Source organism: Hypanus sabinus, chromosome 18, assembly GCF_030144855.1.
Source record: "Hypanus sabinus isolate sHypSab1 chromosome 18, sHypSab1.hap1, whole genome shotgun sequence".
In the NCBI taxonomy this organism is placed as follows: Eukaryota; Metazoa; Chordata; class Chondrichthyes; order Myliobatiformes; family Dasyatidae; genus Hypanus; species Hypanus sabinus.
This window is the reverse complement of record NC_082723.1, coordinates 13,358,626-13,374,268: the sequence shown is the minus strand read 5'-3', so window position 1 is coordinate 13,374,268 and position 15,643 is coordinate 13,358,626. Positions and strand designations below refer to the sequence as shown.

Sequence of the window (15,643 nt, the reverse complement as noted above, 5' to 3'; positions counted from 1 at the left end):
TGCTGGAAGGGTGCGCAGTGACATCCAGCCACCTGGGGCTCCACTCTGGATTTTCTCTCTGGGTTTACTCCCGTAGCCTCCATCTCTCCTGTGGCTGCTCACAAGGCAGTGGGGCTACTTACCCATAGCTGGGGATCTGGCTCATGTGCATCAGGTCCTGCGTGCTACACGTGCAGGGGCCAGACCTCCCTAGCATTACAACAGCTATTCACATGATGATCATGGGACCTGTACAAAATGGCTGCTGCATTTTCCTCCCTGGCTGGTGCAGCCATTCTTTAAAAGTTGACTTTGTGGAATGGTTTGGTCTGCACTGAGGATGAATACAACACCTCTCTTGCTAAAGCACCCGCTCCCTCAGAGTGCAGTGGTCCCTGCAGAGCAAATGGAGTTCACCAGGGAACATCGAACAAAGGTGGAACTGTTAGGTCTAAGTTCAAAGTACAGATACGTCAGCTTTACCACCTTGAGAGTCATTTTCTGAAATCCAGGTCGAGCTGCAGATCAGCACTGATCTGACTGAGTGTGAGTGACTGAGTGAGCTCCTCCTGCTGCAGCCACCCTCCCCACAATCAAGAGAAGGTCCAACAGTGAGAGCTGGAGCCTGAGACTCCAAGGTTTAGAGCTGAATCAGCTTGGAGCAATTTTGTCTTTACATTGATTTATCTTTTAATTTCCAGCGTCATTCCACGACGGGTATTGATCAGGTCATGCCTGAGATAATGCAACAATGTGCCCTATGCCACATCAACCTTTAGTAGAGAGAGATAGGAAAGAGGAGAGGATGGGGAAAGAAACACTGGTAATGAAATGTAGACTTTGACTGATTTATACACGTAATAAAATAAAGATAGTTCTGGGGATATTGCCTGGTGAAGACCATACACATAGTCATGGAGTCATTCAGCACCAAAACAGGCCCTTCAGCCCATTAGGTACAAACTGACCATCAACCACCCACCTGTGTAAATTAATCCCACTCAGTCGGTTTATTCCCGCCACATTCCCAGCAATTCCTGCCAGGTTCCCTCGTCATCTGTACACCACCTCATCGCTCCACCTTGTTCCTTATCAACCAGTGTTTATCTATTAAATTAGTAACTATAAATTAGCAGTGTTTGTTAACCAGCAGCTCCCCAACAGCCAAAACTTCCTGTAGAGAGTTAAACAGTTAATTAACACACACATTTTTAACGATAGTGTGGAGAGTGGGAGAGTGTGGACACCACTTATTCTAGTGATTTGTGACCCACATTGTGTCTTTTATAACCCTCAGAAATCAGTGGACAATTTACAGACCCTTTGGCTCACAATGCCGCGCCAATCAATGAACCCACTCTAAGATCAATCTAACCCTTCCCTCCTACATGGCCCTCCATTTTTCTATCATCCATGTGCCTATCTAAGAGTTTCTTAAATGCCCCTTCACCACCACCCTGGCAGGGCGTTCTACACACTCACCATTCACTGTGTAAAAAAACTTAACTCTGACAGCAACCACCCCCCCACCACATTTCCCTCCAAGCACCTTAAAATTATGCTTCTCATATTAGTCTCTAGCTATTCATTCAATCTATGCTTCTTATCATCTTGACACCTCGATCCGGTTATCTCTTATCCTCCTTTGCTCCAGAGTGAAGAGCCCCAGCTTACTAAGACAAGCTCTCTAATCAGGCAGCATCCTGATAAATCTCCTCTGCACCCACTCTACAACTTCCACATCTTTCCTATAATGAGATGAGCAGAACTGAACACAATATTCCAAGTGTGATCTATCCGGAGTTTTATGGAGCTGCAACATTACTTTGCGGCTCTTAAACTCAGTCCCTCGACTAATGAAGGCCAACACAACATACACCTTCTTCATAAACTTATCAACTTGAATGGCAGCTTTGAAGGAACTATGGACATGGACTCCAAGATTCCTCAGTTTCTCCACAGTGCTAAGAATCCTATTATTAACCCTATATTTTGCCATCAAATTCAACCATCTAAAGTGAATTACCTCTCACTTTTCCTGGTTGAACTGCATCTGCCTCTTCTCAGCCCAGCTCTGCATCCTGTCTCTGTTGCATTGCAACCCTACGACAACTGACTACACTATTAACAACACCACCGAACTTTGCCTTTGCCTATTTGTCTATAAGGAACACAAAACATGGATTCTGAATCAGAATCAGGTTTAATATCACCAGCATATGTCATGAAATGTGTTAACTTTACTTAAGCAGTTCAATGAAATACATGATAAATAAATACAGAGAAAAAACTGGATTACATTATGTATATACAAAATAGTTAAGGTAAAATAAGTAGTGCAGAAGAAAAGCAGAAATAAGGAAGTTGTGAGGTGGTGTTCATGGTTTTAATGTCCATTCAGAAATCAGATGGCAGCGGGGAAGAACTATTCTTGAATTGCTGAATGTGTGCCGTCAGGCTTCTGTACCTCCTTCCCAATGGTAACAATGAGAAGATGGCATTTCCCTGGTGGTGGGGATCCTTAATTATCCTTAACGATCTTTAATCCTGCCTTCCTAAGCCACTGTTCCTTGAAGATCCTCCTGCAGAGGCTAGTACCCATGATGAGGCTGACTAATTTTATAAATTTCTGCAACTAACTTCTCTCTCGTGCAGTAGTCCCACTCCCCCACCCCCCCCCCCCATACCAGACGGTGATGCAGCCAGTCAGAATGCTCTCCACGGTACATTTGTAGAAGTTTTTGAGTGTTTTAGTTGGCAAACCAAAATCTTCTCAAACTCCTAATGAAATATAGGCACTGTCTTGCCTTCTTTGTAGCTGTATCAATATGTTGTGTCCAGGCTCTCTTCTTTTAAAAAGTTCTGAAAAATTGTATTCCTTCCACCTCCCCCACCCATCCATTATCTCAAGAGAATCCTTTTCTTCCAATCCAGAATCTCAACCTCACTGGGCTTTCCAAAATCATGAAGAAATACGACAAAATGTTCAACACATCGAAAGGCGCAGGGTGGCAGGAAGCTCAGGTTGAGAGCTCGGCCGTGTACACCAGCCAAAAGGTGGACCAGCTAATCAGCGAGGTAGAGGTAAGTGTGGGAGAGACTGACTCGGCCCCTTCTCCCTCATCCAGAAGCCAACACTATACCCCTGTTGGGAAATAAATCCCCGTTGCATAGCAGGCTGGGCTTGTAGGATTTTACAGGAGTAGCCATTGCACACGTGGTTATATCACTGGGATATATGATGGGTTCCAGTGTACGCTACAGGATGAGACTTGCTAAAAATTTACCTTCTATGTGTGGATGTCTGGGTGTTGGGTGTTTGCTCAGAACTTGCCTCCTCTCAGCTGGAACAAGTAGTGCTTTAAGTGGAAGTTGATAGGCTCATGATTAGTAAGGATGTCAAAAGTTACAGGGAAAAGGCAGGAGAATGGGGTTGAGAGAGATAATAAATCAGCCATGATGGACTAGTAGAACAGAGCCAAAGGGCTGAATGGCCTAATTCTGCTCTATGTTTTATGTTCTTATTGTCTTAAACAGGGGAACAAAATAAAAAGTGGTGAAATCTTTCCAGGGATTGATAATCATCACAGGCAGAGGTTGAGTATTGGCAGACAGGTATAGTGAAGCATATAGAGGGAGGATGAGAGGTGTTTGTAGAGACTGCAGCATCCAAGCAGAGTGAGAGGAGCATTCACACAGACTGAGAGGGTATTTACAGAGATTGCAACATACAGACGGGAGAATTTCAGAATCAGGTTTATTTTGAGAAGGCCTTGGCATGTACAATTAAGGAGAACCCCAAGGCATTCTATGCGTATGTGAAGAATAGGAGGATGATGAGAACTAAGGTGGGACCACTAAAGGATAAAGAGGGCAACATGTGCCTGGAGGTGGAGGAAGTTGGGGAGGTCCTAAATGAATACTTTGCTTCAGTATTCACAAGTGAAAAGGATGTTGATCAGGATGAGATCGAAGTAGAGCGGGCCTGTGTGCTGGACAATGTGGAGATTAAGGAAGAGGAAGTGCTGGATCTTCTTAAAAACATTAAGATTGATAAAACCCCAGGGCCGGATATGATACACCCCAGGTTGTTGTGGGAATTGAGAGAAGAGATCGCAGGAGCATTAGCTATGATCTTTGAATCCTCTTTGGCTGCAGGGCAAGTGCCGGAGGACTGGAGAATGGCAAATGTAGTTCCCTTGTTTAAAAAAGTTAATAGGGAGAAACCTGGGAACTATAGACTGGTGAGTCTTACGTCAGTGGTATGCAAGCTACTGGAAAGGATTCTTAAGGATAGGATCTATGAGCATTTGGAGAAGTACAGTTTACTCATGGTTAGTCAACGTGGCTTTGTGAAGGGAAGATCATGCCTCACGAGCCTGATTGAGTTTTTTGAAGAGATAACAAAAGAAATTGATGAGGGTAGGGCAGTGGATGTGGTCTTCATGGACTTTAGCAAAGCATTTGACAAGGTCCCTCATGAGAGACTCATCCAGAAAGTCATGAGGCATGGGATAAGTGGAACCTTGGCTGTTTTGGATAAAAAATTGGCTTAAAGGAAGAAAGCAGAGGGTAGTTGTGGAAGGAAAGTATTCTGCCTTGAGGTTGGTGACTAGTGGAGTGCCGCAGGGATCTGTCCTGGGGCCCCTCCTATTTGTGATTTTGATAAATGACCTGGATGTAGAGGTGGAAGGATGGGTGAGTAAGTTTGCGGATGACATGAAGATTGGAGGAGTTGTGGATGGAGCTGTAGGTGGTCGAAGGTTACAAGAGGATAAAGACAGGCTGCAGAGTTGGGCAGAAAAATGGCAGATGGAGTTCAATCCGGACAAGTGTGAGGTGATGCATTTTGGAAGGACAAACCAGAAGACTGAGTACAGGATCAATGGTCAATTACTTAAGAATGTGGATGAACAAAGGGACCTTGGGGTTCAAATCCATACATCCCTCAAGGTTGCTGCACAGGTTGATAGGGTAGTTAAGAAGGCCTATGGGATGCTAGGCTTCATTAACAGGGGGATTGAGTTCAAGAGTAGAGAGGTCATGTTGCAACTCTATAAATCTCTGGTGAGACCACACTTATTCTGGTCACCTCATTATAGGAAGGATGTGGAAGCAATGGAGAGGGTGCAGAGGAGATTTACCAGGATGTTGCCTGGTTTGGAGAACAAGTCATACGAGGCAAGGTTAGCAGAGCTGGGACTTTTCTCTTTGGAGCGCAGAAGAATGAGAGGGGACTTGATAGAGGTCTACAAGATTATGAGAGGCATAGATAGGGTGGATAGTCAGTACCTGTTTCCCAGGGCACCAATAGCAAACACCAGAGGGCATATGTACAAAATTAAGGGAGGGAAGTTTAGGGGAGACATCAGGGGTAAGTTTTTTTAAACAGCGAGTTGTGAGTGCCTGGAATGACTTGCCAGGGATGGTGGTGGAGGCTAAAACATTAGGGGTATTTAAGAGCCTCTTGGTCAGGCACATGGATGAAAGAAAAATGGAGGGTTATGGGGCAGTGTGGGTTTAGTACTTTTTTTTAATGATTATATGGGTCAGCACAACATGGAGGGCTGAAGGGCCTGTACTGTGCTGTCATGTTCTATGGTTCTATGGTTTTATTTTCACGGACATTCATTGTGGAAGTCGCTGCAGCAGTATAGTGTAGGACATAAAAATTGCATCAAATTACAAAATAAATACAAGGTGCAAAAGGGGAATGCAGTGTGCAGACAGAGCACAGTAAACAAGCTGTGTGACAGGGATATTGACAGAGGTTGTGGGGTACAGCCAGGCAGTGGGACATTTCTAATAACTGAGGAACATATTGAGGAACAAGTGCTTTGTCATCCATTGGTACAGGACTGAGAAGTCGAGTGGGAAGGTTCTTACAAAAACTGCAAGGCATATCCAGGGCATGGGGGTAGTGGCAGATAGAATGAGATCTTTACACGCTACTGCATACAGATGGACTTGGTACTTAGACAAACTGCAGCAAAAAGGAAGAGGGACAAGACTACTTACTGGGACAAAAGGTGGACTGCAATCTACCAGAGAGTGAGTAGTTAGAGTCTGCAGTGTACAGGCAGAGAATACAAAGTGTTTACAGAGATGCTAAAAGATAGGGGTGTTTACTGAGACTACCAAACACTGGCAGGCAGATTGAGGTGCTCAGAGACAGCTTGAGCAAGGTGTGTTTACCCAGTATCACACATCTATACGAAAACTTTCAGAGAGAGGAAAGCTATGCAAAATGCTTTCAGTGGGTGAAGGCAATGAGATGCTTACAGAGATCATGGCATTGAAAGATGTAGAGATGGTTACAGAGTGTAGCATCCAAGTAGAGGCAGAAGGGTATTTAACAAAATTACAGAGTACAGGTGAATACAACAGAGTATTTACAGAGTGCAGTATACAAGCAGATGGGGTATTTATAGAGTGCGGGGGGGGGGTAGTTATGGACACTACAATACATGTAGATGGAGACTATTTACAGAATGTGCAGTGGAGCAGAGAAGGATATTCATGGATAATCTGGTAAATGTTATGCGAAGGCCAATTCCTCTTGATCACGAATATTAAACCTCTGTAATTTTATGGCTTGTTAGAAACCAAGAGGGAGCTACCCATGGGAGCATGAGGAAGCTGCCCTGAACTAATTGCAGTCAGAGATACTGGCAAATGACACACCAGTTGTGGGAACTCGTCATGCATCCTGAAGGTTCCACAAAATGTAGCAGTGAAGAGCGGGGCTCTTATCTGTCTAGGAAGAAACCTACTGAGTTCGAGTGTGAAATCCCTGGCAAAAAGCACATACACAGGACTGGTGGTAATGACAATACTTACAACTAAAGCAAAGAATTTAATTAAACTTAAAGATGTAAAATTTTGCCCCACAGTCACTCTACACAACTCAGCTGGCTGGAGGAGACAGAGCCCGGGCGATGAAGAGGCTTCGAGTTCCTCCGCTAGGAACAGCACAGGTCTGTCGCCTACAGTTCAGTGAGGTGCTTGAGCAATTGTGTACACACGAGAGTGAGAGAGTGGGTGTACGTGTGTGTGTAATTCCATGACAATAAGTGTAGGTGTGTGCTACAGACAGAGCATTGTCGGTGTGTGTTGCTTGTTGAAGGTTTGGTGAATGAAATTTGTATATCTTATATGTAGGTGTGCTATCGACTGTATGTGTGCACCCGTGTGCTTGTGTTTGTATATTTTTGTGTCTGCACTGGTGTATGTGTGTGTTTGCACACTCGAGGAGTAGTACGGTCAGAGTAGGTATGTTAGAGTTATGAACACAAGCTGCTTCCTGCATTGTAGTGTAGGCTCTAATCATTCAGAGGCACAGCGGATATCATCTTCCCTGTGTGACCATACCAACAAAATACAGGGCCCAACACCACAAACTATGCATGGGTTATTCTGATGTTACTCAAGCCTTTGCAATGACCAGTCAGCGGGGACAGTGAAACACCCTGCTCAAGTCTGTGTCCAGATTATTACTCCATGATGTCTATGTGCCACGATACCGTGTACTGGATCTACAACAGAGCAGCTCTGAGTGGAGACTGGTGTCCAACGAGGCCGTGTCATTGCTTTTCTGAATCCATCTCACCGCAATGTTGCATCTCGCCTCTATCATTCCCTCTGGGGAACAGCTAATTTTCAGACCTAATGGGAATCTAAAATGAAAATGTTGAACATAGAACACAGGTATAGTCCCTTCTGCCCACAGTGCCTACACCAACCACAATCGTGAATTAAACCAATTCTCTTCGCCTATATGTGATCCATATCCCCCCACTGACTGTATATTCATAAAACATAGGAGGAGAATTAGGCCATTCAGCCCATTGTGTCTGCTCTGCCATTCCATCAACGTAGATTTATAATCCTTCTCAACCCTATTCTTTTGCCTTCTCCCAATGAACTTTGATGCCCTTACCAATTGAGAACCTATCAATCTCTGCTTTAAATATACCCAGTGATGGCCTCCACAGCCATCTGTGGCAATTCACCACCCTCTGGCTAAAGAAATTCCTCTATGTCTCTGTTCTAAATGGACTTCTTCAATTCAGAGGTAATGCTCTGCAGTCCTAGACTCCTCCACTATTGGAGACATTCTCTTCGTGTCCAGCCTTTCAATATTCCATAGGTTTCAATGAGATCACCCCTCATTCTTCTAAACTCCAGTGAATACAGGCCCAGACCCTTCAAATGCCCCTCATGTATTAACCTTTTCGTTCCCTCCTTTTAAATGCTACTATTGTACCTGCTTCATACACTTCTCCCAGCAGCTTGCTCCAGGCATCTATCACTCAATGTGCCCTCACATCTCCTTGAAACTTCTTTGTTCTCACCTCTAATACCTGACATTTCTGCCCTGGGAAAAAGATTCCAACTGACAACTTCATCCATGGAGTGGTGGGGTGGAGTTATATCTCGACCGAAGGAGGTTTAAGGCACTCCTTCCCTCTGCTAGACTGCAGGTCACCCTTGGGCAAGATGCAGCACCTATTTAGACCCCCAATCTGAGTCACGTGAAGCCATGGAAACGGGTGATGGATGGTCATATGAGCATCTCACAAGTCCTGGTTACGCAATCACTGACACCAGGCAGGCAATTTCTGAAGAGCATTGATAATGCCTGGGGTCACGCATCTGGTAAAGGCTCTGCCCAGAAGGCAGCAATGGCAAACCACCTCTGCAGAAACATTTGCCAAGAACCATCGCGGTCATGGGAAGTTTGCGGGAAGAAGGGTCTACATTCAACATCAAGAAGACAATAGGTTCTCTGCCAACCTATCTCCGCTATGTTCAGTAACAGAGATTCACAACATTTCATATCTCAGGAGAAACCCTTGGCAAAGGCAGACATTGCCCCCAGTGTTCCAGCACAGCCTTTAGTTGACTGAGGAGGAAGGTATTTGAAGATCAGGACAGTAGACATGCACAACACGCATGGTCCACTGATCAGTTCTGATTCCTGCCTGATATACTTCTGAGATCTGACTGCAGTCATCTCAAGGCACTGGAAGATACCACCAGTCCAGTATTGGTAAGATCTCCAGATTTGTTGGAAAGATGAACAAAACAATATCAGTCTCCTGTCCTGGGCCATCATCTCCTGCGCAGGGGTTGACTATATTGGGTAGGCCGATCCATTCACACATTCAGCAACACACTCCTAGAGCAGACACTCTGTTCAAGGTTCTGTCATGGCAAGAGATTCAACATGTGCTCAAAGCTTCCCCGTTGACTTTTGGAGCCTCTGGCCCATGTCTGCTTGAAATGGATTGCAATGAGAACCTCTCACCATGCACCAGGAGCACACAGAAGCTCTCTGTAAACAGTGGAAGTGTTGCAACATCTCACAAGCTACCCCCTGGACATTCCCCCCTTCCCCCCATTGCAGATGAGAGCCCCTCACTGGTATCCTAAAGCACGTCAAAGGCCACCACAGCTGAGTGAGAGAAGTCATCCTTCATCCCGAGAAACTGCCTCAGAAGAAGATGAAATCAGTGCCTGAGTATGTTATTGTGTATGTGTTAGTCAGAGAGAGCACGTGTGTTGCGGGAAGATCTCAAGAGTGGCTATAAAGCTTTGCATTGTGTCCCCCTAGACTCCCCCAGTGTGGACAACCTTCCGTGTGGGCGTGCAGTGTGGACTCATTATGGCACTCTCCGTGCTGATAATCATCAAAGGTAAGCGCTCAGCGCCAGCCAATGGGAAAGAAGCTTGGGCTCATTGCGTATTCCGGAGCTATTTGTAAACAACACGACTGACAGGTTGACATGAATCATTCAACAGTTTGTCCAGATCAAATGCCCAGAATAGACAGGAGGCTCCAGTGATACAGGTCAGCATTACTCCGACTGCCGAGTGTAATGAAGAACGAGAGGCAGAGATGTTCGCAGGCCCACATTTTAACAGAGTAACCCCGTTTTCCCCAGAACGGCAGACAATGAAAGGTATACACTGGATCTCAAGCAGCAGTTTGGAAGCTCAGTTCTTAGCTTTCTCTGCAGAAATACTTCCAATCAAATATTTTATACAAAAGGAGACTCGAATCTTCCAGATGACTTGCCTGTTCTTCTTCACCACTTGCTTCGGGCAGTAATTGAAGAGCATAGACCGATCGTGGTCTTTTTCAAAGCTTGCCAGTAGAGGTGGGTGGGTCCTTGAAGTTTTCACCAAAAGAGGTCGGCAATGGTACAACCCAATTGGTTGGTCATTTTGGCCACATAGGCCACTGCTGACTAGGCCCCTTGCCAATGAGAAAGTGAATAGGTTCATCATATGGGTGAGCTGGTGCCTACTGGCCATTTCATGCAGACGTTGGTGCATGGGGAAGTCAACCTTTCATTACTGACATAAAGCCTTCAGAAAGTGAAGGTGGGCCTCCTGGGCAGGACTGCACCAATTCTGGGATGAAAGAGAGACAGATTTTTTAAAAAGCACAGTGATTTTCTTTGATCATATCTTTATTCGTTAGAAAAATGTTGCAGTTGGAAGGCAAAAGGCTGTTTAACTGGGCAGGATAGCTGATGTCATGCGACCAGCCTCTATTAGTTGGCAAGTATACATTATCAACAATTAGAAATTTACCCAGACATCTTAGTCAAAACCAAAATACTGCAGATGCTGGAAATAAGAGTTAAAACAGAAGGTGTTAGAATTGCTCAGGTCAGACCTGAAACATTAAATGCTTCTCTCTTTGCAGATGCTGTCTGACCTAGTTTCTAGAATTTTCTGTTTTCAATTATTTAAAAAAAACAACACTGGCTTCCGAATAACATAATACAACAGTGGTTATTGTGGCACAAATTGTTGCACCTGAATCTGGCTTCAACATGCATAGAGAGAGACAGGTTTAAGTAGAATTTATCGCATGGAATCAGGCAGAATTAACAACTGCTTGGGTTTACGGTCTATTTGACTGTCTTTCCATCTAAACCAGGGGTTCCCAACCTGGGGTACAAACCCCTCGGATAATGATAGGGGTTCATGGCTTAAAAAAGGCTGAGTGCTCCTGCTCTAAACCACTCCTTTCTAACTTGGGAATTTTAAAAGATAATTCAATCTCTTCTTTCCAGTGAATATCACTCAGCCTGTTCAGTCTTGCCCAATAGATATAGCTGAACAGTTTTGCTAAAGCCTCTGTCTATCTTTTTATACTTTCTCCACAACTTTTACAGCCTTTTTTCTAATATGCAGACTAGATCTGCTCTGAATAGTGGTGTTTAATCAGTATTTATGATTACCAGTACATGTCCTTAGGGAAATGATAGCCCTATTGCCTATTTAGCTACCTGGCTAAAGTGATATAGGCCAGTGGAACAGACTCGATGGGCTGAATGGCTTAATTCTACTCCTATGTCTTATAGATTTATGGTATTATATTTTTTTCTAGGTATCTACGTATCTCGGGAAGCCAGTGTGTGGCCCCTCCTGAGGGCTTACAGAGGGGGCTTCATTTTCATTGAGTTTGTCTTCCTGCTGGGAATTAATATCTATGGCTGGAGGAAGGCAGGAGTGAATCATTGTTTGATCTTTGAACTTGATCCCAGGAACCACCTCTCCCATCAGGAAATTTTTGAGGTGAGTCTGATGGAACCTTGCTCGTACATGTTAGCGACTGTAAAAGCCTGACCAAATTCAAGGCCTAGAGAGGGTCTGAGACAGGGTGGAGTGGAAGGAGTCAAGTTAGCTGTAGCTGGAAGGGAAAGATAAAAGTTGGTTAGAACTCAAAGTTAAGCTCAGGTCATAAACTGCTTTAGAAACCTGCCCAATGCTACTCCCCAAGGAAACTTCAGAGTGATAGGCAGTGCATTATTCTCTTTGCTACTGTGTACCTGGTTATATCACCACACTAGTTAGCCAGAGAAACAGCAAGAAAATAGTGCACCATTAGGTATAATGTGTCTGTCCAAGAAACAAGGTTAAAGGCCCTGAGCCAGCTTGAGAACTGTAGTTCATTGCTTAGAAAACTAATCATCACTGATGACATCTCCTTGTATGGAGATGAAATGTTTGCAAGTAAATTGCCAAGATTGGAGAACAGCTCAATCCAGCCATCAGGTTTGAGTGAAAGAAACCATAGATTTGATGGATTTTCATTAAGAGAGGGAAACAGTCTTGGTAACAGGTCCGGAGTTAACATGACTCCAGTTCCACAACAGTGAGGTGTCCATTAATTACTCTGAAGTTACCCAGCAAACTGCTGATTTGCATCAACTGAGGAGTTAAAAAGAGGGAAATCTACCTGCCACAGAAAGATCTGAAAGTATACTTTCCTCGGGGATATATTGCCATGAGTGACACTCTAATTCTGTCAGTGCATCATGCCGGTGTAGGCCCTAACACTTACAGCTCCTCACCCTCTCTCTTTCAGCTGGCTGGTTTCCTGGGAGTCCTCTGGTGCTTGAGTGTGCTCGCCTGCCTTTTCAGTGCTTACATCCACACTCCGATGTCAATCAGTCCACTGGTCCTGTACGGACTCATGGTGCTTCTTCTCCTGAACCCAACCAAGACCTTCTACTACAAATCCCGCATCTGGTTGTTAAAGGTCCTGGTGAGTACACCAGCAGAGATCCCTGGTCTAGGAATGATATGCATTTACTTTAAAGAGCCTCAAACCAACCCAGTGCCCCTTCCAGCCACTGAAATACTTCTGAAATTACCAGGTCAACAAAGATCAGAATGCCATAGTTCCTCCCAAGCCTTCCTCATGTGCGTCTGACCTTCCCACTGAGTATCCAACGGGATTTACTGTTGCTGAGATTCAAGACCCTGACTATTCTCTCAGAAAAGAGATTTCTCCCGGGCTGAACATATTGCCTTTGTCTAAGCATCTAATTTTTGATATCCACAAAGAGGGGCTATCTCCTCTAAAACACTCTTTTCAGACTTGGGAATCTCAAAGACTTCTCGGCTTCTTCTTTCTGGAGAATGTGAGCCAGCCTGTAGTCTCTGTCCAGGCTCCCGTTATCCAGCGGTGATTCTCCTCTTTGCCAGTTGTGACACTAGCATTCCTTACCCCCCTATACCTTGATCTTTGAACAAGAAGGCGATCTTTAGCCTACACGATCACTGTGGCTGTACAACAGGTTATTTATTTAGTGGGATACAGAATGGAATAGGCTCTTCTGTCCCTTCTAGCTGCACTGCCCTGATTTAATCCTGACCTATCACGGGACAATCCGGAGCACGCGGGGGAAATCCACACGGTCTCGGGGAGGGGTGGGAAGTCAACCCGGGTCGCCTGTACTATACAACGCTGCACTGCCCATGACGCTGAATCTGGTGAAGTGGAGGATGGAGGCCCGGAGGCCTGTACTGGGGTTGGAGACCACGTGGGAGAAAGGCTTGTTTCACCGCTGTTGTTTTATGTTGCTGTGCTGAACGGAGTGGGCATACTGGGCTGCCTCCAGCACATCCTGAGGGTGTGTTGGCTGTTAACACAAACAACCTAATTCACTGTACTTGTGATAAATAAATAAATCTGAATCTGAAAAAAACGATGTAATAAATTGTGTTATTTTATTTAGAGGTACAGGGCAGAATAGGCCCTTCCAGCCCTTTGAACCAAACCACTAGCAACCCCAAATTTAACCCCAGCCTAATCACTGGACAATTTACAATGACCAATTAACCTACTAACCGGTATGTCTTTGGACCGTGGGAGGAAACCGGATCACCCGGAGGAAAACCACGCATTCCAGGGGAAGAATGTAGAAACTCCTTACAGAGGATGCTGGAATTGAACTCAGAACTCTGATGCCCTGAGCTTTAAAGCAGCACACTAACTGCTATGCTACCGTGGCACCGAGAATGAAATATCACCGAGGAATTAGCAATCACATCTGGGTGGAATTCAACAAGAGAATGGGTAACTTTGGTCTGAAGTAACTATCTTAAACTAAAATAAAGGCAATGACCAATGAACGAGCGTAGAGGTGGATAACGTTGACCAGGCAAGTAAAGCAATAGGCAAATACTGTAGATATTTAAGGAGCAAGTTGAATACATCCAACAAAAAATATTGAAATGAGGAACAATGCCTCCCAAGGCGAGGGTGATAAGGGCGAAGTGTAAGCCCCGGCTAATGAAGGAATGCATTCCATTGAAGAAGAAACCATGGTAGTAAAAATTAATGAAAGGCCCAAAAGTTGAGACAGATTTGGAAACTTGCAGGAGAAGAGTAAAAATAATCAGAGGAAGGTAAATCTGAGGACAAACTAACAAGTCTACCAGCTGACAATGAGAGCTTCTTGACGAATACAAACAGTTTTGGTCCCTCGATTTATGGAAAGAATTGGAGGCAGTCCAGATAGAGTTCACTAAAATGGTCCTGCTTACGGAGAGATTGCCCTAATGGGAAAAATTAGGGTCAGGCTTAGCTTTTTGGATTTTGGAAAAATGACAGGCAATTTTATTGAAACATACAATTTTAATCGCCTTGGATGTGTTGATGGGAGAATTCAGACCCAGAGGGATGGACTCTAATTCTGAAGTTCACCTTCCCCACCCTCCCCATGTACGGCTAATCCTTGGTTCCGTCAATGAGTAAAAGTCTAATTATCTAAATCTTTGAACATATTCCAATATCTAGCCTCATTAGCAATCTGAGGCAAGGAATTCCAAGCATTCCCAACTCGAGAGAAGAAATTCTTCATCTTTCTTTGTCTTAAATAAGCATCTCTTTTATGCAGTGTCCCTGTCCTCTGGTTCTTGTTGCAATTTCACACTTGGATGAGGAAGAAACTCTTCTAATAGGTTTTGAAGCTGCCAAGTGTGGGGTCTTTGAAGCAGTTTTTCTCACCTGTAATGGGGTCATGGGTCATGGGGGGTGGAATTGATCTTCCACAGTCCTGCTAAATGCTGGAGCAGACTGAACATCCTGTTCCCATTTACATCTCTGACGAGTTTCCTATTGTGACCAGAAGCAAGTATTATATTGGAAGGGTGGCAAAGTGGACTTGAGGAAGCTGAAGCACCGTTTGGGTGGTGGAGCAGGAATGGGTGAGGGAATGCCCAGTCCTCTTCTGTGCTCAGTACTCTGCTCCATGAGAGGAATGGCTGACTCTTTCCCTCAAGGACCACCCGTCTATCTATCTACCCCAAGCAGCCAGCAGAGAGTGGGGCCAACTGCTACTCTTACCGAGAATGTTTGGGCACTTCCTCTGGTAAAGGGTTCTGGATCGTCAGCGTGAAGGGGACAGGGGGGCTGGTTTCCCGTGACTGGATACACTCCTCAGTCTTAACCTTTGTGTTTTTTTTTCGCGAACAGTCCCGGGTAATAACAGCCCCCTTCCATAAAGTCGGCTTTGCTGATTTCTGGCTGGCGGATCAACTCAACAGCATGGGGCCCGTTTTCCTGGACCTCTGGTCCTTGATCTGCTTCTACACGTTTGACATGAACTGGGAGAGTAACCAGGGCCTCCTGAGCCCGCCTGCAGGTGAGAAGCCACGCCAAAAACCGATATAGTCAGTCCACAGCACCACACGTTATGACAGTGAGGTAGCTGTGAGATACAGAGCGCTGAAAATACACGGAGCTCCCAGAAAAACACCAGCATTTTCACCCATTTCCCTGAACCATCACAGCTCTTGGTTTGAAAGTTGTCACAATATGGCATGTCAGTAAGTTCCTGCATTTTCTGCATTA

At 44.9% G+C, this 15,643-nt stretch overlaps 1 protein-coding gene across 3 annotated transcripts in view; it reads left to right on the top strand.

Moving 5' to 3' along the window:
* LOC132377480 (xenotropic and polytropic retrovirus receptor 1 homolog) overlaps positions 1-15,643 on the top strand; it is a 77,889-nt gene that overhangs the window by 44,228 nt on the left and 18,018 nt on the right. For 2 of the 3 annotated variants that reach the window (XM_059943757.1, XM_059943758.1), the window contains exons 5-10: positions 2,914-3,063; positions 6,873-6,956; positions 9,596-9,677; positions 11,387-11,574; positions 12,368-12,547; positions 15,266-15,434. In XM_059943757.1, the coding sequence (XP_059799740.1) occupies positions 2,914-3,063; positions 6,873-6,956; positions 9,596-9,677; positions 11,387-11,574; positions 12,368-12,547; positions 15,266-15,434 (853 nt within the window). Of the gene's footprint in view, positions 1-2,913; positions 3,064-6,872; positions 6,957-9,595; positions 9,678-11,386; positions 11,575-12,367; positions 12,548-15,265; positions 15,463-15,643 lie in introns of all 3 variants that reach the window. The other variant, XM_059943756.1, reaches the window with a different exon arrangement.